At 36.8% G+C, this 17,812-nt stretch overlaps 1 protein-coding gene across 2 annotated transcripts; it reads left to right on the plus strand.

The window, feature by feature from the left end:
- Positions 1-1,979: 1,979 nt before the first annotated feature.
- Positions 1,980-12,172, plus strand: pdcd4b (programmed cell death 4b). Of its 2 annotated transcripts, none has more exons than XM_059336456.1 (12): positions 1,980-2,084; positions 2,546-2,652; positions 3,006-3,320; positions 5,717-5,811; positions 5,972-6,085; positions 6,426-6,647; positions 9,501-9,598; positions 10,097-10,211; positions 10,448-10,555; positions 10,992-11,102; positions 11,209-11,348; positions 11,447-12,172. In XM_059336456.1, the coding sequence occupies exons 2-12, from the start codon at positions 2,610-2,612 to the stop codon at positions 11,505-11,507; spliced, it is 1,422 nt and encodes a 473-aa protein (XP_059192439.1). In that variant the 5' UTR covers positions 1,980-2,084; positions 2,546-2,609; the 3' UTR covers positions 11,508-12,172. The 2 variants fall into 2 exon arrangements, with proteins under 2 accessions (XP_059192439.1, XP_059192448.1); XM_059336465.1 differs by lacking the exon at positions 1,980-2,084 and adding an exon at positions 2,182-2,328.
- Positions 12,173-17,812: the final 5,640 nt, after the last annotated feature.

Raw genomic sequence — 17,812 nt, forward strand, 5'->3', positions numbered from 1 at the left:
ATTTAAGTAAATCCAACAAATGAATATATAATAATAAAAATAATAAATCATATATGATATAAATACATGGGGAAAAGAATGAAAATAAATCGCTAGGATTCATACAAGGATACATAAATAAGCACATTTTTAAAAAATTTATTTATTCATATATTTGTCATTTATTTGTTTTCCATTTTGGTAGTGGCACACTTTGAATGACAGTCTTCCCATTTGCATAATGAAGAAAAGTGCATAAGAAAATAATACAGAAATAAATAAACAAGTTTGGTGGGAGAAAAAAACTAGGGGTGAATTGCACAAGGAAAATAATATAAATCAATGAATAGAATAAACAAGTACATTTAGAAATTAATAAATATGTATCTGACATTTAAAATTATTTTTTAAATATGATTGCAAAAATAAATTTAAAATTGAATAAAAATAAATAAAAGGGAAAATAATAGGAAATGACGGTAAAAAAAACCCCCACCAATAATAATTAATAAAAAAAATTATCAATTGATGTAACTTTTTTTCAATTACTCAGCGCATACATTTATTTATTTATTGTTGGTACATTTAATGCCATTATTAATATATTTATCAAGTTTGTTTTTGTTTTTTAAATTTTGCCAGCTTCTATTCTCTAAACATGATAATTACTGAGACAGAGTCAATCAATCATCGTCATTAACCCCATTGATGCTGCCTACCTTAACTGATATTGTCACACTGTTAAAATAATCGCCTACGTAATTTTTTGTAAATTTTTTTTTTTTTTTTGCCTAAATCATCTCCTCATGACGCCGGCCACCAGGGCCGGTTATTCCTACAGGCCACCAAGGCGGCTGCCTAGGGCGCCAAATTGGCAGGGGGCGCCACAAGCATACATCTTTGTTTTAACAACATTCATTAACGAAACATTTTTTAAAAAGCATGGGGAATTTAAATTTCATTTGTGTTTATTTTTATTGCATTTGTATGTCTACATTTTATTTATTTTCAGTCTTTGCCATTCTTAATTTGATGAAGATCTGTGTTTTTTTTATTTATTCGTATTTTCAATTCAGTTGTTGGTAAAGTTCCAAAGTTTCGAAAAATAAAAATGTTCTGAGACCATTACCTTGCTTGTAGTTCATGTATCGAATATTAGTGTACAGCATAATACATATAACATAGTGTACCTATATCAGAATGAATACATGGAATGGATGTGGTTCGGGGGGGGGGCGCAAAATCTCAATATCGCCTAGGGCAGCCAATGGGCTAGAACCGGCCCTGCCGGCCACCTATGGTAAAATCGCCTACATCTTCAGTTGATCAGATCATGTGATTTTACCCCTTTAAGATAATGGTCTATGTGAAGTGTGTGACTTGAGCGGATTTATTATGCCTAAGTCAAAATAAAATGTGACTTAGGCAAAAAAAATAAGCAAGATATGGTTATGGTAACACTTTATTTTGAAGGTGTCTACATAAGAGTGACATGAGCGTGTCATAAACATGACATGGGATGTGTGATGCACATTAATGACACTTTGAAGCAACATCAATGCTCATGATACTTGTCATGTCATGTTTCTGACAGGCTTGTGTGACTCTTATGTAGACACCTTCAAAATAAAGTGTTACCATATCTTGCTTAAGTCACAAAGGCATGTTCAAAAAATTGCTTAAGTTACATAATTTACACACACAGTGTTATTACTATGCCAATAGCCATCATTTGTTACATCCTTTTTGAGTGAAATGATCGATACATTTCATATGTTACACTTTTGGTGAAGTTTTTTGTGTTTCCTGCAAAACTTTAAAAAATGAGTTCGGCGATTATTTTAACAGGGCGATGATATATTAATGTCCCGAAATAGACAGAGCTGTTCCAGCCTCCACAGATAGGGGCAGAACTGTATAAATCACACAGAACATGCGAGAAGAAATCCCGTGTTGCATTTTGATTGGTTCTTGGTTTTAAAAGCCCACATACCTCCAGCCAATCAGATCGAGGAAAACACAGGGCTACGTGCCTCCGTTGCTGGGTAGATCAAACAATAACAACAGCGTTCGTGTCAGAGTTTGAAGCTTGGACGCAACAGACGGTCAGTGGTTTCATTTATTGCGAGTTATTTAATCGGCAAAGCAAGAGAGATAGAAATGCATGCTTTATATGTCAGTGTTGTCAAGAATTTAACGATTTAACTGCCGCTTAAATGTGAACACTAAGCTAGCGGGCAGTTAGATATTATCTAATACTGACGTCTGAGCTTGACAACAGATAAACGGCGAGTCAGCGATATATAAAAACAGCTAACGAAATATACACTGCATATTTAGATAGTGTGTGTAAGCAGTATTTGTTTTGTATGTGCAGTCAGATACTCTAGAGTTTGTTTGTTTTGACGCAGCTCTTTATTTACATACGCAATGCTAGCTATTGTTTATCAACAATGTCACTTTGAATGAATAAGGGGGAGGGGAGGCTGTTGCGTTGCAGCATGTCTGGGCATGTTATTAACTCTTGTCTGCATATTAAATGTCTGTTTCCTCTTCATCATTGCAGGTATCACTTGAAATTATTTTTTTGCACGCTGTTTTGCTGCAAAACCTCTTTTCTATTAATAAACATGGCAACTGACTGCGAGGCCTGGCTGAACGCAAACCCCGTTGGTAAGTGATTTAAATGCCTCATCCGCTGTGTCTGATGTGGGGCACTGGGGCTTTTTCATGCGGAAGTGGTTCATTGCTTATCTTCTTGCACTGCCTGCAGGTGTTGTGATGTTGAACTAGGCCTTGATGTCATCCTGCTCCTTATCGAGCATTTTGTGACAGACTGCAGATAGAAATGCACTGTTGGATAATTCATTATTTGCAGAGTTTACAGTGTTTGTGCATGACCCCTGCCGAAATACATACAATAAAAAAACATTTATTTATCAGTCTTCCTGACCTGTTCTGCACATGAAAGCTACTCACTCATAGTTCGATAACATTAAGTCTCACCCCCCCTTGAAATCCAACAGAGGCAGAGGATCTGAGTGACTCCTTTGTATCTGGGGAAGAAGACAATGCAGGATCGGTTGTCAACAAAAACATAAAAAATGAGATAAATGGAAACTGGGTGACCTCATCGAGCAACAGCATCCATGAAGCACGTCTCAAGGCGAAGGCCAAGCGGAGGCTGAGAAAGAACTCCTCCAGGGACTCTGGCAGGGGGGACTCTCTCAGCGACAACGGGGAAGTGGTCAGGGGAACTTCGGTGGCACCCACCAGCCCAAAGAGCAAGCTGCTGGACAGAAAGTCCCGACTGGGCAAGGGCAGAGGCCTGCCAAAGAAAGGTAAGAAGATTTAACATTTTAATAAATCAAGGAGTCAGTTTAATATTTTTTTAACAAGACAGCATGGCAACATTTGTGATTCCAAGGCCATCAAAAATCTCAGTTTATTTCATTTTCAAAGGATAGCCTTTTGCCAGTCATTACCACAGGGAAGTTAAAGTAAATCAAAGAGCCTCTAATGTTTCAGTGTCCAGTGCTACAAAGCAGAGGCTTTCATCACTGTGTGACCTACTTGTCATCACCTGGTGGCCCTCAATCTCAGCGCCATAAACCAATTAGTATGTGCACAAATGGTGAAGTGACTTTCAGCTGGTCACACTCATTTAAAGTACCTTTTTCTTTTCTTACCATTTGCTCAACCAAGCTTTTCTGTTAAATCCTTATCTTTGTAACTTTTTTGCATAATGTGTACCAGAAGTTGGTTTTGTTAGTGATAATCTGTCAGTGCAGTGGATGTGATGCATTACAGGATGTGTTAATTCTTATTTTGGGTCACGTTTTTAGTGCCTACAGAGCCAGATGGCAGCAATTTGAATTTGATTTTAGTGTAAAGTTACTTTAATAAGGTTTATGGAGCATTGCTTTGCCCCATGCCTGAGATCTGTTTATGTGTTGCTGAAGGGCACAGTGTTAGCTATAGATGCATACTCTATTATTGTGGGTAACCTGACTAATAACAGCTGAGGTTGCATAATGGCTTACATTCTTTATCCACTTTATATATCAAGCCACATATGGCTCCTCTGACCTACCTTCTCCTTCTCCCTGCCCCCCAACTGTATTTTAAAAGTAATACTGACACACCACAAGTGTATGAGTACATGAGAATTTAGCAAGTGTCAACTTTTTCTGTCACTCACTGCAAGTTCTCATCCAATGATGTAAGCATACAGTGCCTACTCATATGTCCCATTAGACTGCAGTGACATTCAGTCACTTTGCTCTTCCCATGCGCAGTGGAGCTGGAGCAAGTGTAGTTTCTCTTGGCACAATGTCTGGCTGTCTTTTCTGGTTGCATAACCCAACTGTCACGCCAGTGGAGCCCTGTTATTCGAGCTCTGAGCTGCATTAAAAATTCATGCATTGCAGTTTTGAAAGACAAATGCAGGGAATGTGCAGAATCTCTGGCGAGAGCAAACTAGAGTCGACCGCGTTTTAATGCAGAAGTGGAAAGGTTTTGCACAACCAATGTGGTCTGTGCTAAAAATAGTGGTATGTCATATGCCACATACTGAGTGAGACTAATGGGGGTTTTAAAGCATGTCACACAAGCTGCTTGGTGTTGGGCTCCTTAAACTGCCTTCAATCTGTTAATGCTGACCTACCTCAGACCCAGCGGATGTTTGTTTGTGTAGCACATACAAAAGCATCACCTACACAAAGAGAGGGATTATATCTCAGCATGTTTTGCCCTTGGATTAAAAAAATGTAGCATGAGTATTAGTAGAGATGACACATACTGATAATGACCCATATAATAATATCCAACTGTCTTTTTTCTGACCACTGGACAAAACATTTGTAAAGTGTAACTATTAAAAAAAGCTATAGGAAGTCTGACAGAATAATGCGATTTTTGGGTGAAGATTATACAGTAAATGGTGCATCATTTATTAAAACCTATTGCATGCTTCTGACTAAAACCCTGAACAACTTTCTTCACAATTTTTTCTAAGTCTTAGCGTGTGAAAATGCATCTCACTTTTCTTGTCATTTCCTACTTGACGTTAGAACTACGCCTACACTTCAGAAGCGTAGCTGTCTTAGCAGAAACCACCAGAAAGTTTTGACATGAAGAGGTCAAAACAATCTGGATGTCTCCAATGATGGTTTGGACGTCAGGAAAACAAACTACCAGTTGGGGTACTGACCCCTCACAGCATGGGGGTGGTCAGGCTTTTAATGAGCCGATTCTGAAAGGGATTTGTCTGGAACTAGCACCATTCAGTGGGTATTTGACCCTAAGTTGCTAATAAGATTGAATCCGACAAATTGAAACTTGAGATTCAAGATGTTTACTTGCTATAATTCAGCATCACCTTTCTGTTTTTGTATCTTAATGTTTTGAGACATGACATCATATTCTGTAACCCTCACAGCCCAGACTCCTTATTGTGTCTGCTTTGAAAAGGGCTTTCAATGTGTTTTTCAGGAGTTAGATTTCAGGGACATGTTCAGAGACCCCGATGCTCCCGAAAACTGCAAATTATTTTCCATAGTAACCGCAATTTGAAATCTATTACAAAGAAGTTGTTTTCTTTTACAAAACAATTCATGTTTCAGGTAACCCAGATATGTGTGCCACTTAATCCCTCCCCCCCTATATTAACTTACAAAGAGTGATCAGGATGTCATTTTATGTCAAGTCTCACATTGTCACTGACCTTTGTCTGCAGGTGGAGCTGGAGGAAAAGGTGTGTGGGGCCGGTCTGGTGAAGTTTATGAACAAGAGGCGGTCGATCAGAAAGACCCAAACTATGACGAAGCTCAGGTACCTAATGTGGTGTAAATATTGTGCTTCTTCATTAAATGTGTAGCGTACAGAATAGCATGATCACTTGTAAAATCTAATGCAATGTAATGCACAGTCCTGCAATACAAAAAAACATTGTAATGTGTTATTTTTTGTTGAAACTCTGCTGTTTTGACAGGAAAACTGTGTGTATGAGACTGTGGTTCCCCCGCTGGATGAGAGGGACTTTGAGAAGACCGTCACCCCCATAGTGCAAGAGTACTTTGAACATGGAGACACAAATGAAGTAGCGGTGAGAGATGCAGGAAATAATCTGTCAGTAAACATGTACAGAAGCAGATAGCTACATATGAAGTCCTCTGAAGATAAGAATTGAAAGACATGAACACGAAAATGTACCATATAAACAGCATTATTACATATGCACACGTTAGATTTTATTATTTTCTCTTTTGTTTTAAATAAATCTCACCATTTATCTTGCTATACCAGAGTATGTATTAAATAATGTGCTAAATATATGACAAAAGATGTATGTATGTGTATTCCTGTTTTCAATAAAGAGAATAAAAAAAAAACGACATGAACACAACCATAAAGCCCACGCTAAGTAACCCTCTCTCTACATACAGGAGCTGCTTGCAGAGCTGAATCTGGGACCCAAGCGGAGCGAGGTGCCTTCGTTGGCTGTGTCGCTGGCCCTGGAGGCCAAAGCCAGCCACCGGGAGCTCACCTCCAGGCTGCTGGCTGACCTGTGTGGGCCGGTGCTGTCCCGCAGCGACATGGAAACCTCCTTCGACAAACTGCTCCAAGAACTGCCCGATCTGGTGCTGGATACACCCGGGGCCCCGCAGGTGAGTCTCCTGAGGATCTGGAGATCAGTGTGTGTAAAGTTAAATCACCTTGAATTACAAAGTCAATGCAAAGACGCAATAAGGGGCGGGATTCACCTTTTTTTTGTCACCCTGCACAAGACATTGTTATGATGCCGTGCTGTATAAGCCAATCAATAGCCGTGTTTCGAATTTTGAAGTGAAATTTTGAAATGTTGCATTAAAGAAAATGTGAATTAGGGACCTTTCCATCAACTGTTTTAGAGCGAATAAACAAAGTTACATGAACGTACTTTTGTCAAAAGATGGTAGTGTAATGTACTGCTGTAGACGAATCCTTCAGTAAACAGAAGAAGAGATAAAATATTATTATTAAAAGGTTGCTAATCAGAAAACTTTGGCCACCCACGAGAGAAAATGGAGAGAGGTCTTCAGGAATTGGATTCAGTTGCGTAACTTATAATTTTTCTTTCATGTCAGCTCGTCTTGACTGCCAGAGCAGAAACAACCGATCAGTCATGTGTTAAATGTTTGCTACTTAAGAACTTTTTCAAAGAAAGCATTTCTATCTCCCATTTAATGCATTAACTATTTTTGGAAAAAGACCAAAACCATCAGCATAAAAACATTTAATTGAATTTTGCTGTTTCCATCAAGCTTTTCTTATGTGAATCTTCAGAAATATTTGTTGATGGAAATACGACTATTGTTGAGATTCTCATGCATAGCATAGCCGTAATCAACCCAAACTCCATCCAGAAAACAAACATTTTAAAAGTTGTTTGCGTGTCTGTTTTGGGGACAGAGCTAACAGAGCATGATTTCCGACATTTTATATATTGGCACACGATTACTTACTTTGGCATCATTTTGATCCGTCTATTGCAATTAAATCTCAGCAAGCAGTGGGTTCATACCACCATAGGCACGTAGTGGCGGACATCAAGATGCAATTGCTGGAGAAGTCGATGAAGCTCAGTGATGCTATGAACCCAGACAGAACTGTGTTTGGGTTTCAGATGCATCTATGACTTCAACAACAGGTACAAAGCAACAATTTTTTTTTTGGTCATGGTTGATGATGGAAAGAAATAGTGCCGTGGTTTACGCTGGTGCGTCTTAAGCAAGTGACATGAATAAACACTAACATGACTCTGTGGTCAAGCTGGTAATGTGAACACACATTGCAGATGTAAAAATACATGTATAATACTGACAGAACTGTCGGAGGATTTGGGTTAGTGTTGCTGGGGTTGACACGTTTCTATATTTAATGCAAACAAAAAAGCAAGCCCCTAAAGCTACAGTAATCACACATCATACAGTCATAGAAAAAATTATGAGACCACCCTTGTTTTCTCCAATTTCTTGTTCATTTTAATGCCTAGTACAACTAAAGGTACATTTGTTTGGACATATATAATGACAACAACAAAAATAGCTCATAAGAGTTTAATTCAAGAGCTGATATATAGACATTTTCCATGTTTTTCTTGATAATGATTGTGGTTATTACCAGGCATTAAAATGAACAAGAAATTGAAGAAAACAATGGTCTAATAATTTTTCCATGACTGTATATATTTTCTCATGTATGTTTTGGGATATTTTAACTTGTTGTTACCATGTTACCAGGATATTTTAACAAACTGATGAGCACGAGTTGTCTCATAAATGTCAGTACCATGGCAGTAAACACACAAGACTCGTCAGACTTGTTAGCCGAAAGTATGTTTTCTGTGGCGTGTATGACTGTCTACACAGTCTGTGGTGGATCAGGGGGGAACAGCACTGTGGCTTGATGTGTTTCTGTGCGTGAGAGCTTGTGTGTGTATTTGAGCTCTTTCCTTTTCAGCCTGCACAGACATGAGATCTCTGTCCATTGTCTGTCTGCGCTCGCAAAATGCAAGCTCAGCAAAGGACGCTCAAAGGGTCATTGGTTGTCCGACCCCCACACCCCTCCTGCCACTGTCTCACTGGGGCTCACTAGTCAGTTGTGTCCCACTCTCATAGTTCTCTGTGGGGTTTAAAGGAGCATTATGACTCTGCCCTGCCCCCACCTCCTTCTCTTTACCCCTTTCACTCTTTCTTTCTCACTTTCTCACACGCATGCCTCTCTTTCTCCTCATGTGCCTGACTGTCTGGCCACAGCCACGGCTCAAATGAGATGGAGCTGCCTCTTGTCTGAACAGGAACAATGATCAGTGATGAGCGCAGGCTTTCTGGAGGCCAGAAGAGCAAAGCCAGCTCTTTCGCTTCCCTAAATCATGTGCCCACACTACTGTAAACAAACGCACACACACGAGTGCCCCTGAGGCCACTGTCAGTCATCTGTCACGTCAGTGTTTTCGTGGGGCCTCCGGTTCTTCAGACTGAAATAGTTTTGTACTTGTGACCTACTAATGTGTAACAGCATAAATACACAAAAATACTACTTAAAGGAATGGAAGAAATTCAATTTTATTTATTCTCAAGCTACAAATCTGTTTACTGATCACATGGATACTTAAGTAAGGGAATAAAAAGAATGTTGCATTCGTGTTTTTTTTATTTTATTTGGCCTGTATTTTCTATAAAACCAATGAAAATGAATTAAAAAAAATTGCCAGAGTCTTTCTGAGCAAATTCCTCACTGGATCCTTGAAATGTCCCCACACAGGCGTAAAGGCGAGATGTTTTGAGTGTCAGTAATTTGTGAACATGAGGCCGTTGACTTTTGGCTACAGTATACATCTGTCAGCTTTTCACTTACTTACATTCAACAGGGGACCTGTTTGCTGATGAGTAGACAGAATATTACAATATTCAACATACTGCTATGCAATTTGTTTTGGTTTGTTTACATTTTTTCTCTCTTTTATTTTTATTTTCCAGCTGATGGGCCAGTTCATTGCACGTGCTGTGAGCGACCAAATATTGTCCAAGAGCTACATCGAGGGCTATAAAGGCAGAGTTGACTGTGAATACACAAGGTATGTGACTGTTGGGAGAACTCTGCTGGTGCTGTGATTTTTGGTTTCCTGATTAATGCCATGGTCATGAAAATCTTAAAAGATTATGAGCTTTATTGGGAATCCCTGATGGTTGGAGGATATTCAGTCAATAATATCATTCAGTACAGTGTATGTACATATAATAGTCATATAATTAAATAAAGCATTAAGAGTGATCACTCCAGAAGGAAGGAAGTGCAGGAGAATCTGAATCCTCTTTGAGGTGTGTTAATGCATGTAAACAAGAGTAAAAATGTAAAGGAAACAAAACTTGTGAGTATTATAAAATATATATATATATATAGAAATCAAGTCCTAAACAAAGTGATAAACAAACATTTCTCAAACATTACATGAAACTTTTGGTAAAGAGGCTTCGTATCAAAACTAGTACTAAAATGGGGCAGTAATGAATGGGACAAGTGACACTGTTGCACTGTTACAACTTTACCCCCTAAACCTGTTTTTGTCTTCCAGAGCGTCACTCGACCGGGCAGCGGTGCTGCTGAAGATGAGTATGGGCGGCCTACGCATCGACAACCAGTGGGGGACAGGCGGGGGCCAGAGACCTGTCATACAGCTCATCAAAGAGGTAGAGAACATGAAGCAGACTCTTCCTTATGAGTGGCTGTAGTATCCCTTCTTCATTTGTATAAATCGTATCGTTGTAGCTGTCTGTTGTGATACCATCATTCATAAACATCCATTATGCATGGAAAGCCTTAATACACAAGATTTCTCTTTTCTTTTTTTTCTTTTACAACTTTTGTATCTGTAAGAAAAATGCCATGCATTAATAACGGTCAACTTCTGTTGTCCGTCCCTCAGATGAACCTGCTGCTGAAGGAGTACATACTGTCTGGAGACAGCAAGGAGGCCGAGAGGTGCCTGAAAGATCTGGAGGTTCCACATTTCCACCATGAGTTTGTCTATGAGGTAAAAGCTTTGCTTTAGTTATAAGCAGAAAAGCCTAAAGTCAGTCTTTCCTTAAAGCATCACATACCAGGTTTATCAGAGGCTAAACATGACAAACTGAGACAGAACAATCACATTTTTCCATATCTGGACAGTATTGTGTGTAAAGATGACAGGACACTCCATCATCATCTTCATTTGAAACATCTTCTAAGGCAGATTCTAAAAAAAGTTTGGAGGCTGTGTAAAATCTATTCCAATGTATGTCAATCCATTTTAGACAACATCACAACTCTTTTGGAATTGGGGTTGTATCTTGGTCTGAAGTTTTTCTGAAATGGGTAGATAACTAACAAAATAACTGCATGTTCTGTACTGCAGCAAGTGCTTCGAGTAGATAGCAGCAAAGGTTTTTGAGTACTAATGCAAAGCTGTGAATATTTCTTACTTCCCTCAGGCGATTGTGATGGTGCTGGAGTCCAAGGGAGAGAAAACATTGAAAATGGTTCTGCAGCTACTCAAGTCACTCTCTGTGTCGTCTGTCATCACTGTGGATCAAATGAGAAGGGTGAGGCGCCACCTGGTGTTTGAATCATGCAGTGCACATAATTGTTTCAACAAGCTTCAGCTAATCTGTTGCTGTCTGTATATCGTGTCTTTTTCTGCTTTCACAGGGCTATGAAAGAGTTTATATGGACATCGCTGAAATCAACATTGATGTCCCTCGGGCATACTTCATCCTGGAGCAATTTGTTGATAAGAGCTTCAGTATGGGAATCATTGACGTAAAGATAAGAGATCTCTGTCCCTGTCGGTAAGTGCACACTTTTGGTTTTCTCAAACCCCCATACCATACACTCAAATGTTTATTTATTATAATTGTATGATAATATGTTGTGTGTCTTGTCCCAGAGGCCGGAAGAGATTTGTCAGCGAGGGAGATGGCGGTGTTGTCAAACTTGAAAGTTACTGAGGAGCCCTTTTTATGTGCCAGATTTCCTGAGAAGAAGATAAAGCTACTTTTTTACTTGCATATTTTTCAAAATAGTTGGGTACAATTTTTTTCCCTTCTAACAGTCAAAAGAATGTACATTTCTGAAATTGAGGTGTGCTAAAAATAATACAACTGCACTTTTAATTGAAACTGAAGTAGATCACTCTCTCCAAGGTGTTTCAATATAAACATTTACATAAGCTAACCCTTAAAGTGCCACACCTCGCAGTGTCAGTCATTCCATGTTGTTTTGTACAGTATTTTCTTGATTTCACTGCCACTCCTTTTGTGTTTTTGTAGAAAGCAGTGTTTGTACAGAGATGACTGGTTGGTGTCAAAAGCTTTATTAAGTTGTATTAAAAAAATAAAGAAAGGGGAGCATGTTAGTTAAATGCAATACTGGCTCTCTAACTAGCTGCTGTTTCTATGCCGTGCTTGACCTTTTTTTTTTTTTACCCTTTAAATTACACAAAGATGTCATTATTGAAGGTATCAAGACATGAGTACAGTGCAAAAACAAAGACAAGTAAGGTAACTTCACAAAGTTGTGTTTGAGAGTGTTTATTTTTATATCTGGGGAATACTGGTGTGTGAATTGTACCATGTATTGCTCCTTGTTTGTTCATTAAATCACTATTAAGTAACCCATGACTTTTTTTGTGAACGTCACAATATCAACACACAATATTGATAACTACATGTTGCAACTTTCCTCTTTGATCTGACACATGAATTGCTCTGCCCCACATTCACTCTACTGACATTTTGTTTTCTGTTCTTGTAATCTTTAGTGATGACATGCGGTAGATCATTTGACAACTACTAGTGAACAGTAAAACTTTCAAGAGTTGAGGAGTGGTTAAGTTCAGGTGACTGCCTTTTTAGTTTATCTGCTCTCTGAAGCCAAACATCAGTAACTTCTTGAAATTGCACTAAACTGTCCATGCAAATACTTATTCTACCAGTGTGTGAAAACTCTGGGTTTGTGCCATCCATCTGAAGGGATATTCTGCCAATTTGACCATTCCTGCTGTTCTGAATTCTCCATTGGGCGTCTACTGCGACTGCTCCTTCATCGCCAGTTCCTGCAGCTTGACGGCCTCTTGAGCCTCCATCTGCATCTTCTCCAGTTTCTCTAGGGTGACTGATTTGAGTGGGAGCAGCTTTGGCTTACACAGAACCATGGTAGGGACATCTTCCATGGAAAGTTGCCCTGTGGTTGTTGCCAAAACAGAAAAAAAGCACACAACTCCGACATAAATGATCAAATCTCAGAAACTTATCTTGGCTTAAATGCAAAGATAATGAGACTTGGCTGGATTGTTGCTATTTTTCACAGAAGCTTCTCACATATTAGTGGTGAGAAATGTTCTACCTACATACAAACTTTAAAATAAAGTACTGCTACTGTTAGAGCAGCACTGCCAAACAGGTCTCCAGTCAAAATTGCCATTCTCGTTCTTGATTTATTTTTCTTAAATGTTACTGACAGTCAGTTTTTACTAGTCACTCTCACTATATAGAACATCTGGTCATTTCACACACAGCAAACGGCTTGTACCCATTAGAAAGCATTACACTTATAACACCAGAACTACATTTTTATCCAGCAATGGTACTGACTCAAATTATATAACTGTTTGTACGGCAACAATGTCAATGGTGTTGAGCTGTAAAAGAGACTGTAAAGAGCGAGCACACAGCACAGAGCACCCACTGACTAATTTTGCAAGCTTTTGCACATTTCTAAACAGTTCACATGTTGTATTGAGTTCCACAAACAGCCTATTGTTTGTAACTACTGCTGTCCAAATAGCTAACTGCTGTGGTACAAACCTTGTTTGGGCAGAACTTCTCTGAATATTGACTTGACTTCTGGCATAGTGTCTTCTGAGTGCTTGCTGAAAGGTAAACATATTAGTTTATTACATTTAACATGTTTTATCTGACAGGTTTGTGAAAGCATGATAGGACTGTGTGCTTAATATCTCCGAATGCAAGAAAATCTGCTCATGAAGAAAAGCCAAATATTTAAAAATGTGACATTGTGGGGTCACCAAAATAGTTGCTAATGCTGCAGGGCATTTTTTAAAAAGGTGATAATGATTGGTGATCTGATTTATGACTCCGTTTCAATAGGTAAGATATTTTGTGCATATTTACATGCACATTGATAATATTAGAGGTCCAGCAATACATAATATAATATAATATATAGTGAGATACATTTTAAAATTTGGTTTGCATCCAGATGACATCATTTAGAAACATATCAGTATACACTCACCAGCCACTTTATTAGGTGAAGTGTATACCTAATGAAATGGAGGTGTGGTCTTCATCTGTTTGAAGGTTGGACGTGTTGTGTGTTCAGAGATGGTCTTCTGCATACCTTGGTTGTAACGAGTGGTTATTCGAGTTACTCTAGCCTTTCTATCATCCTGAACCAGTCTGGCTATTCTCCTCTGGCATAAACAAGGCCCAGAAAACTGCTGCTCACTGGATATTTTTATTTTTTTCGGACAATTTAAACTCTAGAGCTGTTTGTGTATTAAAATCCCAGTAGATCAGCAGTTTGTGAAATACTTAGACCAACAACCATGCCACGTTCAAAGTCCATAAAATCACCTTTCTTCTCCATTTTCATGCTCACTTTTTTTGGGGTTAGGTTTATTTTTTATTTGCACAGTTAGAATTACATAAAATGACAAAGATAACATATAGTCTAAAGTGCAGGGAGAGGCAGAAAACCCAGATGGGCTTAGTTAAAGCCTCCACCTAAAATGTCATAGTTATTAGAAAGTAATAAACTTATAATAGAAAAAACATATGTATAACATCAACAAGTTATAATGACAATAACAAAAACAATAAAAAAACAAAAATGAACATGATATAAAAGTGTATTTGTGTGTGAATTCGAATTTTAAAAGAGTAGTTAAATCGGCTTTTAGAAATCTTTTGAAACATTTTAAAGAGATGGAGTTCTTTGCCATATGGGAAAAGTTATTCCATAATTTGGTACTTTGAACTCAGCTCGTCTTCACCATGCTACATGACTAAATGCATTAAGTTGCTGCCATGTTATTGGCTGATTAGACATTTGCGTTAACAGGCAGTTAAACAGGAGTACATAACAAAGTGTCCTGTGAGTGTATATCAAACACAGTAACATCAGTTAAATAATACAACACTGATAACACTAGACCATACGAATGGGGCCGAAAACATCGCATCAGTGCTGTGCAATCACAATGTTAACATTTATACTGTATTCTACTACAATTTCCACACATGTTTTAATGTAACTAAGCGTCAACGCCAATGCTGTTAGTTTTCAATGTCCGCGTATTATTACTATTAATCTTAAAGTAAGGTCACTGACTAAGTCGTGCTGCTAATTTAGTAAATATCGCACCCTATATTTTATAGCATAACAGCTAACGGTAGCTTTAGCTTTAGCACGTATACACAGCAGAGGCCCGGACAGCAGCTTTCTTTACTCAAAACAACAATCATTCATAGTTATTGCTGCTGACAATACACTGCAATGTATTTCGGTTGTCGTGTGTGATCAGGTTAATTGGAAACACTGCAAAAACTAAAACAAACAAGTTGAAGTGTTAATAATCTTACCTTTAGCACCAACAACAGATTACAGTGGTTGTCAAGCCAACGCTTCCGCTAGACTCACGTGACCTTCTTCTATGCTTTGTTTCTCAGGTGCAGAGCTTCACTGACACCTACAGCTGACTGTCGGAACAACCACAGTCACACCGTGATGTTTGGTTTACCCATACGAAGGACGAGAAATGACACAAGTAAAAATAAATGAATAAATACATGATGTAGAAATAAAAAAAAAATTAAATCCAAAAAAAGAGGAAAATCTACATTTTTAATTTATTTAATTATTTATTTAGGTATTTCTGTATTTTCAGTATTTCAAGTCAAGTCAAAGTTTATTTATAGAGCACATTTAACCCTTTGGAGTTGGGGGCTATTTTGTTGGTTTTTGACTCTTTTTCATTCTGCCTGTATATGCAACTTAAATAATGATTACCATGCCATGCTGGTATCATCTTTTTCAGTACAACCTCACCTGGTTATTATTTTGTCATTTTGACTTACTGGATCAACATTTTGAAACACAAAAAAAACACTCAAAAACACACACACAAAATTACAAAAAACACAAATAAAAAACAGACAAAAACACACCAAAAAACACATCAAAAACACAAAAACGCATGCAAAATTATGAAAAACATAGAGAAAACACACATAAAAACACAAGTAAAAATACACACAAGAAAATTACAAAAACACACAAAAAATACCCCAAAAATCATACAAACCCAAAAATGCAAAAGATTGCATTAATTATGTTGAAATGCACAATTGCAAAAATTTTAAAATATCTGCAAAAAAGTAAAATCATTTTACTTGGACATGGAAACTTCTGGAAAAGCCAAAAATTTAGAGGGAAGCTGACAGCAGGGGTCCATGCTGCTTTGTTTTAAGGTTTTTTAAGTCCTGAAGAAGTTGTGCTCCGGCGCTTTCGTGGACTCCAGAGGGTTTAAAACAACCTCAGTTGATCAAGTGATGTACAGTAATTATAATACAATAAAAATCATACACAAATATAGTAATAAATTAAAACAATGAAAACAATAAAATGCTAAAAACAATAAAACAATAAAATAGTAATAGAAACTCAATCTTAAAACAGAGTTAGAGTTTAAAAAAAGATTTAGTATTTATTAATTTATTTTGTTTATTTCCATATTTTACTTTTCCAAATTTATTTATTTATTTATTATGTATTAATGTCTGCATTATTTATTTATATATTGTGTCTATATTTATTTATTCATTTATTTCTACTTATGTCATTTTTAATTTTTCATACCCACTGCGAGGTCGTTGCATAATTGTTGTAGTATTATGCTTTTGATGTATTACTTTTTAACTACTTTTTTTTTTTATTTCTCTCTTTTTTTTTACAAATTAACACTTGATAAGACAATGACAATGAGGGAGATCTTGGGTTGATAATAATGAGAATAAATAAACAAAAAATGTATTTAAACTAAAAACAAATCAGATTTGAATTGAGATCAAACACTAAGCTTGTTTACAAGATATTAAGTCAATGCTGATATGTAGATGAAACCATAAAGTGCAATTTTGGATGAATGGGAAACTAACACTGAATGGAAATGCTGTTGACTCTTCCAGCCCATAAATAATTCATTAACATTTACTGATTGGTTTGGGTTACACTTTTTGCTCCCAAATTTAAAACGTTGATTGCACTGAGAACAAATAAAACACAATGAAAACATAAAATCATACAAATAAAACAATATTAAGCATGAACAAAACATTTATAAATAATATCTGTGCATTTAAGACAAACTTTTTAAAAAGGATGTATTTAGATTTGTACAGCATATGTAAATTGATTCTATTGCATGCTAATTTTTATTTCTATCCCACTGCATTTTTAGAGAAAACTTTCTAGGCTAATTTTTACTCCTATATATTTATTTGACAGCTATATTTACTAGTAACATCACAGAATATTTAAACATATCATCATCTCATAAAATATGATTCACTGCTATAGATTCAATTGCCCAACAGTGTTATAGTACTACATTGATTCCAATTTGGGATGCTGTGTAAAACCTAAATAAAAACATAATGCATCAAATTTAAAAATCAGAGTCAGAGTGTAGCCTATATTCACAAAACTCAAATGTTTATCGTTTATATATATTTATATTATATGTTGTTATATATACATACACTAGTTATATATACATACACTATTTATTTAACTATTTAGGATATCAACCTCTAAAAAGGAAAACTCTGCATATTTCAGTACTTTTTGCCAAGAGTAATACACTTAAAGTCAACCTCCACTCAAAAATGTTTTGCAAATAATTCACATGGATGTTTGAACTTCACTGTGCAGAATGATTTATGAGAAAGGTTGATTTTTTTTTTTTAAGTAGCAAAGTAGATAGCAAAAAAACAATAAATAGTAAACAGCGGTATAAACTAGAAATTAAAGCAAATAATCAAATAAAAAAATGTAAAAATGATTATCAATTAAAACAAAAATAAAGAAGTAGTGTCTATGATTTAGGGTAAATCACTGCCAAAAATGAAATACAATATTAATCATTTTGTTTCATTAGTGAATAGAACTTTGGTTCTGTTACCTTAAAATTAGCTCCCCAGTTACTTGAGCTAGAATGTTTTAAAAAAAA

The sequence above is a fragment of the Centropristis striata genome, chromosome 1 (assembly GCF_030273125.1).
Source record: "Centropristis striata isolate RG_2023a ecotype Rhode Island chromosome 1, C.striata_1.0, whole genome shotgun sequence".
In the NCBI taxonomy this organism is placed as follows: Eukaryota; Metazoa; Chordata; class Actinopteri; order Perciformes; family Serranidae; genus Centropristis; species Centropristis striata.

What these genes read in the sequence shown, in the direction of transcription:
- pdcd4b (XM_059336456.1), top strand. Translation starts at nt 2,610, where the DNA reads ATGGCAACTGACTGCGAGGCCTGGCTGAACGCAAACCCCGTTG. An exon ending in ATACACCCGGGGCCCCGCAG is followed by an intron (nt 6,648 to 9,500) that starts GTGAGTCTCCTG and finishes TTTATTTTCCAG; the next exon opens with CTGATGGGCCAGTTCATTGC. An exon ending in ACCATGAGTTTGTCTATGAG is followed by an intron (nt 10,556 to 10,991) that starts GTAAAAGCTTTG and finishes TACTTCCCTCAG; the next exon opens with GCGATTGTGATGGTGCTGGA.